This window comes from Carlito syrichta, unplaced genomic scaffold (genome assembly GCF_000164805.1).
Source record: "Carlito syrichta isolate Samal-C Ts95f unplaced genomic scaffold, Tarsius_syrichta-2.0.1 Scaffold315099, whole genome shotgun sequence".
Lineage (NCBI taxonomy): Eukaryota > Metazoa > Chordata > Mammalia > Primates > Tarsiidae > Carlito > Carlito syrichta.
The window spans coordinates 979,639-996,218 of record NW_007259195.1 but is presented as its reverse complement, the minus strand read 5'-3'; the positions used below and the strand labels follow the sequence as shown (position 1 = coordinate 996,218).

Here is a 16,580-nt window from a genome sequence, read left to right as displayed (position 1 = left end):
ATCTCGCCCGGCGGCTGCGGGCAGGGGCGCCTCCGGGTAAGCGCTGGGGGCCCAGCCGAGGAGGGGTGGACGGGGACGGGCGGCGGCCGGGGTCTGGCGCGGGAAGAGGTGCCGCTGCGGAAAGAGCGGGTCGAGCCCGGGGGAGGAGCGCGGGGAGCACTGCGGCGTGCAGGGGAGGAGCGGGGCGCGGGGCCGGGCGCTGAGGCCGGGTGCCGACCGAGGAGGGGGCGGCCGCGGGGCCGCTCGGGGTGGTGGGGACGCAGGTGCAGGAACGATTAGGGGACGCCAGGTTGGCCGGGGGGTGCTTCTGGCGTTGTTTTGTTTATGGAGCTCCTCCAGTCACTGCAGCTGTCCCCTTTGCAAGACCGGGAGGGGGCTGGGGGGATGACGACAGAACAGAGTGTTGAATTCCTCTTTCGCCCCCCCTGGAACCCTTAGGACGGGCCTCCTGTTTGGGGGAAACATGAAGGTGGCAGAAGTACCTGCTGCTGGGGGCAAAGGTATCTGAAAGTAGGTGCCACTATGGGGGATGGGGCGTCCGATGCCATAAGTTGGCACTGGAGAGCCTTCTGTTGCTGCTGTCGGGTGATAAGCCCCCTCTGTGGTCTTCAGTTTGAAGTACCCAGGGCGAAGCCCCTCTGGCTTGCCTTGAGTGTGTCAAAGATAAACACGGGGGAAAATCCTGGGGGAAAGGGAAATGAAAAATACGGCATAGCAGAAGCAAATTTATAAGGGTAACATGGGAATGAAGTTAGTGTTGAAGAATATGACAGGTCTTTGCAGAAAACGAGGAAAGAGAAACAATTTATGGCTTGGAAATGAGGGATGCAGAAGAGGCTTAAATATGGTAGTGTCAGTAAAGGCTTGCTTTTTGAAAATCATCAGGCTCTGACAAGAATATAATTCTTATTTGAGCATTAAGAGTGTTATTAAAACATGGCTAGGAAGATTATTTGAAAGAGTATAACCACATTTTCTACTGAATTTCATAGAAGGTTACCTGGAGTTTCTGGAGTAATCTTTTTGATGATAAATGTTGTTATCATATAAGTGGGGAAGCTAAAAAACTAAACTGATATGCACTCAAAAGGGGTAAAAAGTAGTTTGCGAATTTAATGCGTATAAATAAAAACAATTAATTTAGAGTATGGAATGCTTTGATGATAATATTTTTTCTTTTATCTCTGTCAGTTCTTTAATTCTTCAATTCTCTTTCCTGTAAAATACTTTTATTATTTTTGGAAAAGTATACATACAAAATTCAGTTACTATAGAAATTTAAAAAGAAAAAATTACTTAAAATGTACTAGTCCAAAGTAATCATTTTACTGCTGTGTTAAACATCCTCCCAAGCATCTTTCTAAACATATTTTGGTATGCTGTGCAATTCAGTATCAATTTACAATTTTGTAAAACTATAGAATCAGAAATTGTACATAGTAACCTAGTATCTCAATGGGGTCTTGTTTTTTATGTGCAAGTATTTAAACTGACTTTTACTGCGATATAAAAAAAGACTTTACTGCTACTATATAAAAGAGACTTTAAATATATAGTAAAGTATAACCATGCAGGATTGAGCAATGAGGATTTGATGTATAAATGTACTTGTCCTTTCGGTGGTAATGATCTTACTCCTTAAAGGGGCAGTCACATAGTTTTCATTTGCTTCATAAATGTAAACATTTTCTTGTTCTTTTTTGTAGATTGATCTCCTGAAATTTAACTTTTCAAGATGAAGTTTTTATTGGCGATTACCTTTTTTATTTTAATTTCTTTGTGGGTTGAAGAAGCCTACTCTAAAGAAAAGTCTTCAAAGAAAGGGAAGGGGAAAAAGAAGCAGTATCTATGCCCATCGTATGTTTTTCATGTCTTATATTCTTATATGGAGAAATGTTATTGCATTTTTTTAAGAGTAAGGTGGTTTATTAAAATACTTAGCAAACTTTTCATATCAGAATATATACCCATTTGTTTCTTACCTAAAAACTGACAAGGTAAAGTTTCATACAGACTTTTTTCATGCTGTGGGTTTATTAAAGTTACTATTTATTTCTTACACTAGATGTGCAACTTTAATTGGTTACTAGATTCTATGTTTTGAGCTAGTTCAAAAAGCTGATTTTAAAAAAATACCCCTAAAATATTTCATAAAATTTTATTAAAAAATCAGATAGCTAAGCTGTGATATTAAGGTCTATTTAGTTTATATTGTTGCATGGCAAAATGAAAGTCACACAATAGATCTGTTTTCTAGATCAGTATTTGTTTGTAAACAAATTATATTAGAAAATTAGGGTATTTCTTAAAAAGCATGCCATTAAATCTGAAGTTACTTGGAAAAACAAAATCTAAATCCAAATACAACCCCCCCCCAAAAGATAAAGGTTTGGAACTTGGACATTTTGTTCTTTTATAAGAAGGGTTAATATTGCTGGTGAGTAAAAGTAAATAATATCCAATAGAACAATGGAACAATAAATAAGTAAACAACTTTCACATGACACAATGTGCTTTTAAGCACTTGTAAAATGCAACATATGTAGTGATTTGGAATAAAAAATTTCTATTACAGTTCAGTTTTCAATTAAGGTCTCTTAAATGTTATACTGATCATAGACAACATTTTATTATAGCATCTTCATTACTTAAATGTAGATTATTATAGTTTTATAGATATTTTGTAAGAAATACTAAGGTACATTTTGGGAAATATATTTAGTAAAAATTAGTATTTTGCAATGGGTGTTTGTATGAATATGTGAAACTCAAACTCTAAAGACAGAATCATGATCCACATAAAGTCTAGCATTAATTACAACTCCATTTGAAGGGACAGATCCTGATTTTCACCTACAGTCCTGCTTATTCTAGTGCTGCACATTCTGATGTCATCGAGCCCAAATGTCTTGTCCTTAATTATGTTGGAGTGTCCCTCCTTGGCCATCTGCCCAGTTGGGTATCAACTGGGACAATGGGAGGATGCTCAGGAATAACCACCACCTGCAACTATCACAACTCTTCACTGTTGTGGTTTTTGTGCCACAACCTGGAGATTCATATTTTAGGGAACCAGAGACTGTCAGGCCATACTCTTTGCAAGTAAAAGGACCCATTGTCATGTTTTAGATATTCTTTATATGAACCTTTTATTTGATGAATGTTGACATATTGACAGAGACTTATAATGTCATAGTCATGATGACTGTGTGGAGTCAAGCTATCTTGGATCAGTCACTTACTCTATATGAGGAAGCTAACAGGGCTCTTGTTCTCCACCTACAAACCCCTCCTCTGCATCAGATGTCATAATCAAATTGTTCTGAAGATGTAACAGCAAGTATTATAACTACCATATATATATCTTACGAAAGAACATTCTGTCTCTTTTCAGAACTACACTATTAAATTGGCTCATGTATAAACTGACTACATTTACATATGGTGGCTTTGGTTATTTAACACAGATTTAAAAAGTTAAATTTAGAAGATAAAAAGTGAAACAATAAAAGAAATCTTCAAGTGGAAAGCCCAACATATATCTGTTAAGCCCATATCACAATATTTTAGAAATGTCGAGCAATTAATTGAAATTTTATCTTTGACATTTTTAATATAGTATAATATTTTTAAAGTTCTTTCAGTTTTTATAATTATTAAACTAGATAAATCTTTATCAACAGTTGTAAGATGATGCTGCCAAAAATCTGGCTTATTAAAAGTAGATGTTCCTTGAAGAATTTGAAAATTTGGTAATTTTTTTGTTTGAGCATTTTATTAAGAATTTTAATTTGTTTTTCACTGAATTACGAACATCAGAAGACTAGGGTTGTTGCTGGCTATCATTGGATTCATTCTATCTAATTTTGTCAACTATCCAGATTAAGAATCTCAGTGATAATAACAGGCTATGAAAGAATATGCAAATTATTTGTATTTTAGGGAACGATACAGTTTGCTCATCTTATGTAAATTGATTCTGTATAAAACATTTTGACTAAGAGGAATATTTGAGATTACCAAAACCCAGAAGTTTAGTACAGGCTACTGTAATACTCGGCATTGTGGTGAAATTATTGCCCAGTGATATTTTGATTGACTTATGCTTTTGTTATATTTAGTAGTGTTGATGAAGTAATGGGGATGTATAGACATAACCAGTTAAGCTGCAGCAATCAGGAGTGAAATCTTCTTGTCTTATTGTTATGACAACATTTTACCCCAAACACTGGAAGCAGAGGAAACATGTTTTAAAATGTAGAGGAAATAAATAACTTGAGTTCCTTGATACTTTAGGGTTTTTGATGTTGAGCTTGAGTTAGATCATAAACTTTTCTTGAATCTTTGCTTTTTTTGAGATGCTATCAAATCATACATTGATGCTATTACTTGTTATTTTTTTTGACATTATAGGTGAAGCAGCAGTACCAGGTTGACAAAGGACCTGACAAATTTGCTTCCAAATTTTATAAATTTAATATGTTTTAAAAATAAGAAATAAACTTTAAATTAATAAAAAACATTTTAGATGAATCCTTGGACATTTACCTTTTTATTTTATAGCTTGAATCTGACGTTGGCTTTAATATGTTGGTCTTTCCTCTGATTTTTCCATTTTGCCTGAGTGATTTTATCCATATTTGTGACTGTAATTACCATCTATTTACTGTTAGCTCCTAAATCCCTATGTCTTCTTAGACCTCTCTAAAAAGTGCCACACCCCTACATCCAGTATTTCAACCTAGCTATCCCATTGTGATCTCAAATTCAATTAGAAATGATAAAACCTGAACTCAGAATTCCTCTTCACCCCTCTGAAAATACAGTGTTTCTTCTCTCACCAAATGACACCACTGCCTCCTTTTCCATCCAAACTGAAATCCTGGAGATCACCCCAGACCTTCTCTTTCTACCTCAGCTTCTCAAATTTAGTAGTCATCAAAACTTGTCCATTCACAGTCTTTATGTCTCTAAAATATGTCCATTGGCTTTCCTAGGTGGACGTTGCTTTAATTACTCCTTCTCACCCTCTTTGGTGGACTCCTTTTTTTGTCTCTCTGCATTTTGTCTTCCTCCATCACTTTATAGTTCACATTGACCCTAAAGTGTATTTTCCAAATCTTAAGCCAAGTCCTTTCAATATTGAGAGCCCTTTAAGACAGCAGTCCCCAACCTTTTTGTCATCTGAGACCATTTTAGTGGAAGACAGTTTTTCCACAGACAGGTTGGGGCAATCATCACGCATTAGAGTCTCATAAGGAGTGTGGAACCTAGATCCCTTGCATGTGCAGTTCTAATGCACAGAATCTAATGCCACCACTGATCTGACAGTAGATGGAACTCTGCTTGTCCACTGCTCGCCTCCTGTTATGCAGCCCAGTTGCTAACGGGCCACAGACCCCTATGGTCTGCGGCCCTGGAACTAGAGACCTCTGCTTTAAGGGACTCCATAACATTTGGGATAATGTTGGCATTTATTGACCCCATACACATGACTCTTGAGGAACTGGCCTCTGATAACTCCAGCAGTATCTTTATCCCACACCCTACCCCTACTCAGTTAACACATGAGTCAAGTCTCATACACAATGGCTCTTTCACATCTCTGAAAGTGTTCTCTTTACCTAAAATGCCAGTGTTTTCTTTTTTTAGTTGATCTCTGTTTCAGTGGTTTTGTGTAAAATCATGGCTATAACTACCATTTATTTGTTGTTGATTCCTAAATGTGTCTATCCAACCCAGACCTCTCTTAAGAGTACTACATCCCTGCATCCAATGTTTTAATATGAGTGTCCCATAATGGACTCAAATTTAACCCCAAACTATATTTTTTGTTGTTGTTGAAAACCCTTTCTTAATCCTGACAGTGTGATTTAGTTAATCATATGCTGTGCCTGCATAGTTCCCAAATTGACTCTTGTGTTTATAATATGACATGGTAATCATCAGTTTTAATAGTCTGCTTTCCTTACTAAATTGTAAGCTCTTTGAGTTCAGTGTCTTAATGGACCCAATGGCCAGATAAAAACATGGCACCTGGCTCCAAATATGCAAATAATAAAAATATTTAAATGAGTGAATAAAAATCTAAAGATCTTTGACTCTCTCTTACTAAATCATTATATCTACATTTTGGTAAGTTACTTGAAAATAATTAATATGATCCCTGTGGATAATATTTACAAATTTGGTTTTAATATAAGGAAATCTGGTGAGTTAATAGCTAGGTTACTTTGTGGAACATCTTCATCTCAGATCATGTTTCTTGGTAGAAAGTTGGTCTCATTATATTCAACATTTTACCAAATAAAATTATACAGAGGAAATACTCATCCAAATTGAGGATATGTGATATTGGGACATGCAGTGAATATGTGAGACAGAATTAATATTCAATATGATCTTGAAGGATGGAAGTAATGTACTAGTTCTAACAAGATTCAAGTATAAATTACACTTTGGTTGAGAAATCACTTGTGCCAGTGTAGGATGGGGGAAACCATAACTTGGCAGAGCACATTTGAAAAAAAAATTAATATCATAATCCTGATACAAATGAATATATATATATACATATATATGTAATGTTTTAATTTAAAAATTGATATTTTTACTTTTACTAGTTTTATGTGAAGTATATTACTTTACTTAACATAATTACTTACCATAATTATTTTAAGTAAAGTTTACAGAGATTTCTGCACTGGGCTAATCAATATTTTCAGGGGAGAGAAATAAGAATACTAAAGATAATTAAAATCATATCAGACTAGGAAGAGCTGAAGGAAATGAGGTATTTCAAAGATGTCTTCAAATTTTTGAAAAATTATGATGTAGATGAGAAAGTAGACATTGTTGTTTGTCATCAATAATTAAAATCAGTATTAAGGAATAGAAAGTATAGGGAGAGATATTTTTGGCTCTAAGTTAAGAGAAACTTTCTAATAGAGTTCTTCCTGGGTATAATTGACTAGGGAGGGAGGTAGAGTTCGCAGTGACTAGAGGCACTCAGCTATGTGGAATAATTACTTGGCAGTCATGTTTTAGAAAAAGTTTGAGCATGAGATAGGCAGTTAGACCAGATGGTGATACTTGAGGTCATTTCAGTTTGTGAGATTTTTAAGATTCTGTGATTCTAATATATTGTATGTGATTACAGCTTTATCATTATCCAGTAGCAGAATGACACAGGATCATCTTATATAAAACTGTACTGTGATCCATTTATTTAAATAGATCTGACTTTAGTTTTGGTGCACTGATTTGGAAAGCTCCACCATATAAAATGACTAAATCTTGGTCTTGTGTTAATAATAAGTATTAAAAAATCTTTAGTGGCAGATTTTTAAAAAATTTCATGAATAATCAGATTTTTAAAAAAATCTCTTTCAAATCCAGAAAATATTTTTTCTTTTTCAATTTTAACCAGTAGGAATGAATATATTTCAAGCTACTGTACTTCTCAAAAAATAATGATTGCAAGATGACACATTTAATGATCTAATCAATGCCTGCCATAATTTATAAAGAGAAGGCATAGTGATATGAATTTGTATTTGTATATGAATTATATATGAAACCTGAACGTACACTTTCAGAATTTTTTATTGAGTAACAGTAATAAAATAAGAAACAAAATAGAACTCTCAAAAACCAAAACAACATTATTTGCCATTTTTAATTTTTGCACATAGCAGACATAATAAGCATGTTTCAGTAGTGAACATGACCAGGGTATACAACCTCGTGGCACATACTACCTTTTTTTGGGAACTGTCTGAATTTCAAATATCTGATAGCTCACAGTGAGCACAGCTAATTCATTTGCAGAATTGCATTTGAAATCTGTCCTCCTTTCTCCCATTGTTAACCCATATTTGTATTGTAGGTATGGGGGGCTCAATAACAAGCCCTTGTGTGATGAGGGCTGCTATTATTTATAGTAGTGCATGGTCAAGTTAGCATGTATTTATTAATATTCTGTCTTCTACATTATTCTTCCTCTGAGTTATTGGCACTAGCTTTAAAAACATGACGCAAATACAATTTTGAATAACTTTTAATTTTTTTTTCTGGTCTATGAACACATTGAGAAAAATTTGACTTCTTTCTGTTAGTTATTCACAAACTAAAAAAAAAAAATGTTCGTAGGCAAATGTGTTTGGCATCTGTTATGAGAATTTTTTGTCTTCTTCAGAGAAACTGTACCATTTGATGATAGCATTTGTGCCCTTCAGTCTATATATAGTAAGAAAGACAGGATTAATGTAAATAATCAATGCCATTATATTTTATCTATGTACATTAGTCATCCTTCTATTATAATTTTATCTACTATTTGTTAATAAAGTAAACTGACTTTAATTTAGTTCCAGCTTCTTATTGCCTAGTGGAAATATTCAAGACAAGGACATTGGCCAAAAGATGAAAGACTGATTGGAAAAGGGTGTGGATAATCTATAAAATGGATACTCTTGAAAATTACCTGTGTTGTTATCACTACAGCATATCTAGATTGAACTTTTTGCTAATGTTTATTTATGCATATTCTTCCTACATATTGAATAATTCTACTTTAATGATATGTTGTCATTTTGCAATCAATAGAATTAATGATCTTCCCTTTCCAAATAATTTTTCAGTTTGTGAAATTGGCATCCTCATTATTCCAGTTACTCAGGCATGAAGGAACCTGCCTTTCTCTTAAAATGATCTTCTATATCTGCCATGCTCAAGTTTTTCTACATTGTTTTTATGGTAAAAACAATGCTTTTACCATTATTTTCAACAAGTTTGTTATTATCACAATATTTTCCTAATTATTCATCTTATTTTTCTTTACTCATTATCATTCATCTTTACATACTCTTTATATTTTCATCTTGCTATTTTTATGTTCAAAAAACCAGCATCTGCTTATTTTCTTTATTAGTCCTGGAAAGGAAACAATAGTAGGAATTTGTGATTATTCAGGGACATTATCTACTCTTACTCCAGTTCCTGAGAGGAACCCAGCAGAAAGAGTCAAGAGAAAGAGCCTACCTATGAATGAGGGGATGTGTAATATTCCTTGCATCAATGTTAAACTCTCAGTGACACCACAGATATGGCTGGCAAGATTATTCAAAGGACTTATTGCAGCATTCTTCAATATTGTCCTTGCCTTCTATTTTCATTTTCCTGCAATAGCCATCATATTTTGTGTTAATTCTGCAAATATAGGTGTTTTCAGTATTTCGGAATCTTTACTGATTTTCTTTGATCTGGTCTTGCCTGGGTCTTCATTGTGTTTCCACAGTGCTTTTCCTTATCCTTCGGCAGCTCTGTTTTTCTCTCTCCACACCATTTAAGTCCTTTGTTTTACCCTTTTCAATATTAGCATAAAATTTCAACTTTTACTTTGAAGAAAAAGAATAGAGGTCATTGGGTAGGAACTCCCCCAATGTATCTCTATTTTCATTCTAAAGCCACCTGTTACATCATCCTTCCTTTTCTCTCTTGCCCCTGACTTTTTGGTTGAGCCTTGGGTCGCATCTCAAGATCTCCACTCTCTTCGGAGACATATCTCTTACCAGCTTGCGCTGCTCTCCCATGTTTTAAATTTTCTTTTTCTTCTTTGATCCTTTTATTCCTAAGGGCTTACAAACATATTGAAGAATCTCCCACCTGAAAAAAAATATATATGTAGTTCTTATATTCCTATCTATTTCATTATCTTTGTTTTGTTTCCTTCATTAATTACTATATTTCTTGAACCAGTAGACTGAAATGTAGTACTTCCTGAGCTCTTATATGCTATTTCTTTTCTTCACTTTACTTGAGTTTCCTTAAATTATAAAAGCCATGCAATATTGTTGTAACAAATGAAACAAAATGTATCACTTATTCATTCTATTAATACTGGTTCCTGACCCCATTCTACTTTTTGATAAAGATATTTACTTTATTACTTTTAAACAAATATAATGAATTTCTTTTAAATACTTGTTATTACTTTATAAGAATGACTATTTTCTAAATATTGAAATAATCCCTTATTTCTCCCATCCCATATTTGACTTCCAGAACTTTTCTAACTCCTGGCTCTTTCTTGCCACCTTTCTGACTACAGTTAAATAACCACCTGTACCGGCTACTTCTTTTTTGACTGTCCTGAAATCTGGTTTTACTAGATACTCATCCTTGGTTTTATTAACTTCTCACTTATCACTTTTCCCCTGAGTAATTTCTATTTGTATCAGTGGCCACTTATCTATCTTTATCTTTAGGTGTAAACATACTTGTGATATCCAAATAGTTGTTAATATTTTCAGCTTCCTACTGGACCTAAAAGTTAGCACACCTAACATATTAAACTGCCTTTACCATCTGCATTCCCCAACTCTGCACCCAGTCTTTCATAAGAAATGACAAAAATATCTTCAAATCTTTTATGCCTTTTTGCTTTCATCATCTCATCAATACTTGTCCTTTTCATTCTTGTTCAGAAATGACTCTAGCATCTGGCTACTTTTTTCATCTCTACTGTTATGATCTCCATCGGATCATAATCATCTCACCCCAAATTTCTTATGGCAGTGACTTACTCAGACTCCTAAACTCTATCCTGCTCTCTCCACCTTGTTTATGCACCACAGAGATGGATCTCAAGTTGTTGGTCCCAGGACCCCTTTACAATCTAAAACACTTTTATTTATTTATTTTTTTGAGTTGGAATCTCACTCCATCACCCAGACTGGAGTGCAGTGGCACGCTCATAGCCACCCCAGCGTCAACCTGCTGAGCTCAGGCGATCCTTCTGCCTCAGCCTTCCAAGTAGTTGGAATCACAGGCATGTGCTACCATGCCCAGCTAATTGTTTGTTTTTTAATTGTAGGGATGAGGTCTCATCAAGTTACCCACGCTGTTCTTGAACCATGGGCTCAGGCAATCCTCTCACCTTGGCCTCCTAAAGTGCTGGAATTACAGGCTTGAGCCACCACGCCCAGCATGAAATACTTTTAAGGACACAAAGAGCTTTAATTTATTTGCATTATATCTTTTGATGTAATCCTATAACAAATCAAAACAGAATTTTAAAAATATTAAATCACTTAAAAGAACTATACCCATATTAACATGAATAACTTATTTTTTATAAAAATTAACTACATTTTCAAAAACAAAAAATAACAAGAATGGGGCATTTTTTTTTACATTGTTGCAAATCAGTTTAATGGCTATTTTAATGAAAGACAGTAGTATTCTCATATCTGCTTCTGCATTCAGTTTGCTGTGACATATTGTTTTGGTTGAAATATGTGAAGAAAGTATGACCTCATGCAGACATATAATTGAAAAAGGAGAGGGTGTTTTAATAACCTTTACATAATTGTGAATATTTTTCCTTAATGTCTTGCCAAAAGTTAACAAGTGTTCATTCCTTAGAAGATAGTTACAGTGTGAAATTTGGAATCAAACCAATGACCATTTTGGGTTTTTTGTTTGTTTGTTTCCTTAGATGTAGTGAAAGCTTATTTTAAAGAATAAAATTTGAGGCAAAAGCAAGAAATTGACATTTCTTGTATGTCAAAAAAGGAAATGTAATTTTTCTCTATAAAAAATATCCTTTTCACATACAATATTGTGTTTTTCTTTCCTCTTTTCTTTTGAAGTCAGGAGGGTACATGTGCAGGTTTGCTACATGGGTATGTTGCATTATGCTGAGATTTGGGCTTCTATTGCACCTGCCAGTGACCATTTTGTTTTCTGTTGCATTAAAATCCATTGATCAGCCGGGCTTGGTGGCTCAGCCTGTAATCTCACGCCTTTGGGAGGCTGAGGTGAGTGGATTGCCTGAGCCCGCGGGTTCGAGACCCGCCTGGGTAGCAAGACCTCATCCCTACAATAAATCAAAAAATCAGCCGGGCGTGGTAGCGCATGCCTGTAATTCCAGCTACTTGGAAGGCTGAGACGGAAGGATCGCCAGAGCCCAGCAGATCGAGGCTGCGGTGGCCAGGAGCGGCCACTGCACTCCAGTCTGGGTGACAGAGTGAGACTCCAACTCAAACAAAAAAAAAGAAAGAAAGAAAAAAAAGAGATAAAATCCATTGGTCTCTCTTGCACTTTGAATGACTATTTTGTCCAAACACGATTTTTATAATATCATGCATTGGTCATTTGGAAAATATTGATTCACTGGGTTCTTCAGATCTTCCAAATGTTGACACACTTCATCATAAAACATAAAAAAGTCACATCCATCTAATAGCACTTCTGATCTCCTTGGAAAGTCTGTAAATATTGGAAAGCCATCATACTCATGATGTCTAATATATTTTCTAATATTTGAATTTTGTTTGGAAGTTCACATTTTATCATGGGAAACAAACACAGTAGTTTTCCTCAAAGTTAGAGGCTGTCATCATTCATTTGCCCTAGCCCCTTCCCCTTAACCTGTTATATCCCTCTTTATTCTTCTAGTCCAAGCTAAAAGTCACCTACTCTATGAACTCCCTGCTATTAAGTTTATGCCAAATTAAATGCCACATAAGTGAAATTAATAATGATAAATAAAAAGTGAAATTAGTTGAATTAATGCAGAGGAGACAGGATTGGATTGAAATTCAGGAGAATTGGGTTCTACCTCTCTCTGTTATTTAACTCAAGTTAATTATTCCTTGGTCTTACGTGTCCTGCTATGTAAAATAAGGGCATTAACAATATGATTTTATAGATTTTTCAGGACAATTGGGGAAAAAGTATATCTGGAATTTTGATATGTAGAAACAGTGCTGTCTTGAGTCAGAAGACTTTGGTTCTTTGTTAGAACAGATCATGTAATATATTTGTGACCTAGAGAAACTGATAACTTTGCCTCTCCAGAGCTCAATTCTTTTTAATCTGCAAAATGTAAACAATAATCTCTGATAGTATAATTTGGAATTTTATGTGAAAGTATTTTCTAAACTTTAAAAATTCTACAAAGTGGATTACCCGTGTTTCTGATATTAGAATTCCTCTTAAATAGTCTTTAGGAGTTTTGTATATTTAATATTCCTCTTGGTCTCAGTTTTCTACCATTATTTAAGCCATTTTTGAGAGATAAATAACCTAATAATGGAGAAAATGTCTGGGTCACTTATTACACACAGCTTTCTTTGTAAACTCACAATGTCACGGTTAGGATAGATGCAACATTTTTGGCATGACTTCTTTTTTTTAATTTTTATTTTAAAGATGTGAGGTACAATTCAGGGTTAGGTATAAAAATGGTTATTTTACAGGTAAAGTTTGAGCCTCACTTTGGTCCCCACATCACCTGGTTTGAGATAAGGTACCTTTATCGATGAAGTGTGCTCCACCCCGCCTAACGCTTCCTCCTCTGGCAGTTTTCCACTACTACCAATTCCTTTCTTATAGTATGGTGATAATTGTTCAGGGTCTGCTTATGAGTGAGGGCATGTGGTACTCAGTTCTTTGTTTCTGTGATAGATCACTGAGTATTACAGAATATAAATCCATCCAAGTTGCTGTGAAGTTCATAATTTTGTCCTTTTTTATGGCTGCATAATATTCCATCATGTATAGTACCACATTTTAAAGATTTAGTCTACTTTCAGTGGACAGCATGGTTGGTTTCATGTTTTTGTATTGTGAATAGTGCTGCAATAAACATGCATGCACAGGTATCTTTTCTGTAGAGTGATTTGAGTTTCTCCAGGCATATTCCCAGAGGGGGATTGCTGGATCTTAAGAGAGGTCAATTTTAGATCTTTTTGGAATCACCACGCTATTTTCCACAGAGGTTGTACAATTTTGCCCTCCCACCAACAGTATAGAAGTGTTCCCTTTTCTCTGCGTCTTCTCCAGAATCTGTTGTTTTTTGAGTTATTGATGGTGGCCATTCTGACTCTAGCTAGGAGGTATCTCAGTGTGGTTTTAATTTGCATTTCTTTGATAATTAGTGAGTCTGAGCAATTTTTCATGATCTTTTGGCTGTCCATATGTCTTCTTTTGAGAAGTGTCTATTTGTATCTTTTGCCCACTTTTTAATAGTGCTGTTTTTTTTTTCTTTGTGGAATATTTGAGTTCCTTGTAGATCCTGGGTGTTAGCCCTTTGTCAGATATACAGTTGGCAAATATTTTTTCCCAGTCTGTGGGCTGTTTCCCCATTCTCTTGATGGTTTCTTTGGCCTTGCAGAAGCTTTTCAGTTTGATGAGGTCCCAGTTGTCTATCTCATCTAATATGGCTGGGCACTTGGGGCTTTGACTAAGAATTGATTGCCAGTTCCAATTTCCATAAGGGTGTTTCATGCATTTTCTAAGGTTCTTATAGCTTGAGGTTTTATGTTTAGGTCTTTGGACCATTTAGATTTTTGTGTATGGTGATAGGTAGGGATCTTGTTTTAATTATCTGCATGTGGTCAGTCAGTTTTCCCAGCAAATTTACTGAATAAGTTCTCCTCTTTCCAGTAGTTGTTAATGGAGGCTTTGTCAAAGATGAGTTAATTGAAAAATTGAGGTTTTGCTCCTGGAATCTGTATCCTGTTTCTTTGGTCTATATGCCTGTTCTTGTACCAATACTAGGCTGTTTTGATTATTGTAGTCTTATAATAAAGCTTAAAGTCTGGAACTGTGCTACCTCCCACTTTGTTTCTTTTGCTGAGGACTGCTTTATCTATTCCTGGTTGTTTATGATTCCATATGAATTTCTGTATTGTTGTTTCCAGGTCTGAGAAGAATGATGCTGGTAATTTAATGGGTATTGCATTAAATCTGTAGATTGATTTGATTGAAAGAATGGACATCTTAACAATGTTGATTCTTTCAAACCATGAGCATGGAATATTTTTCCATTTGTTTGTGTCATCTTTGATATTTTTTGAGCAATGTTTTATAGTTTTCCTTGTAAAGGTCTTTTACTTCTCTCGTTAGAAAGATATTGAGGTATTTCATTGTTTTTGTAGCTATTATGGATGAGATTGTGCTTTTTATTTGTTTCTCTGCCTGTTTGTTGTTGGTATATAGGAATACTAATGTCTTTTGCCATGCTGATTTTGTATCCTGAGACTTTGTCTAAGTCCCTTTTCAGTACAAGAAGGTTTTTGACAATTTCTCTTGGATTTTTGAGATATAAAATCATATCGTCAGCAAAGAGGGATAGCTTAACTTCCTCTTTCTCTACTTGGATACCCCTGATTGTCTGATTGCTCTAGCTAAGACTTCCCAACACTATGTTGAACAAGAGAGGTGAAGTGGACAGCTTTGTCTTGTTCCATCTTTCAGGGGAAATGCTTTCAATTTTTGTCCATTTAGCAATATGTTGGTTGAGGGTTTATCATAGATGACTCCTGCTATTTTGAGGTATGTTCTCTCAATGCCTAGGTGTTCAAGTGTTTTTATCAAGAAGGGATGCTGAATTTTATTGAAAACTTTTTCTGCATCTAATGACATAATCATGCAATTCCTGCTTTTACATCTGTTGATGTATTTAATTACATTTATGGTCATGCAAATGTTGGACTAGCCTTGCATCCCAGGGATGAAGCCTGAGTATTGGTCATGGTGGATGATTTTGAGATGTGTTGTTGGATCTGATTTGCTAGAATCTCATTGAGTATTTTTGTATCTATGTTCATCTGGAATATTGGCCTATAGTTCTCTTTCTTTGTTGAATCTTTACCTGATTTGGGTATCAGTGTGATATTAGCTTCATAAAATGATTTGGGGAGCGTTCCGTCTTTCTAGATTGCTTGAAATACTTTCAATAGGATTGATATTAGTTCTTCCTTACACATTGTAGAATTCAGCTGGTCCAGGACTTTTTTTGTGGGTTGTTTTCTTCTGATAGAGTCTATTTCCTGGGTTGTTACTGGTCTATTTAATATCTCAATTTCTTCTTGTTTCAAACTTGGGAGGTTTTGTGATATCAGAAAGTCCTCCACTGCATTTAGATTTTCAAGTTTGTTTCCATACAGGTGTGCATAGTAATCTGATAATTTTTAGTATTTCTTCAGGGTCTGCTGTGATTTGATCTTTTGCATTACCGATTGTGTTTATTTGGGCTTTTTCTTGGTAAATCTGGCTAGGGATCCTTCAATCTTGTTTATCCTTTTAAATAACCAGCTTTTGATTTTGTTGATTTTTTTTCTGTGGTATTTTGGTCTTCTATATCCTGTATTTGGGCTTTTACTTTGGTGATCTGGATTCTTCTGCTGACGTTAGAGTTTTGGTGGTCTTGTCTTTCCAACTTCCTTAGGTGATTTGTTATGCTGTTAACATGTGACCTTTCCATTTTATTGACATGTGTTCATAAAGAAATGAAATCCCCTCTCAGTGCTGCTTTCATGGTATCGCAGAGATTTTGGCAAGATATGTCTTTATTTTCATTTGCTTCCAGAAATCTTTTAATTTCTATTTTGTTTTCTGTGTTGACCCAAGAGTTATTTAGCATCATGCTGTTTAGTGTCCATCTGTTTGTGGGTTTGGGGGTAGTTTTGTTGGTGTTGTATTTATTTTTATTCCATTGTGGTCTCAGAAGGAACATGGCAATGTTTTTATCTTATGGAACTTGTTAATGCTTGATTTATGTCTGAGGA

The 16,580-nt window shown here is 35.1% G+C and overlaps 1 protein-coding gene across 2 annotated transcripts in view; it reads left to right on the top strand.

Annotated features, from left to right (window-relative positions):
- Positions 1 to 16,580, top strand: part of GLRB (glycine receptor beta) — a 101,372-nt gene continuing 84,792 nt past the window's right edge. For both annotated transcript variants that reach the window (XM_021706068.1, XM_008072312.1), the window contains exons 1-2: positions 1 to 36; positions 1,707 to 1,857. In XM_021706068.1, the coding sequence (XP_021561743.1) occupies positions 1,736 to 1,857 (122 nt within the window). In that variant the 5' untranslated portion in view covers positions 1 to 36; positions 1,707 to 1,735. The remainder of the gene's footprint in view (positions 37 to 1,706; positions 1,858 to 16,580) is intronic.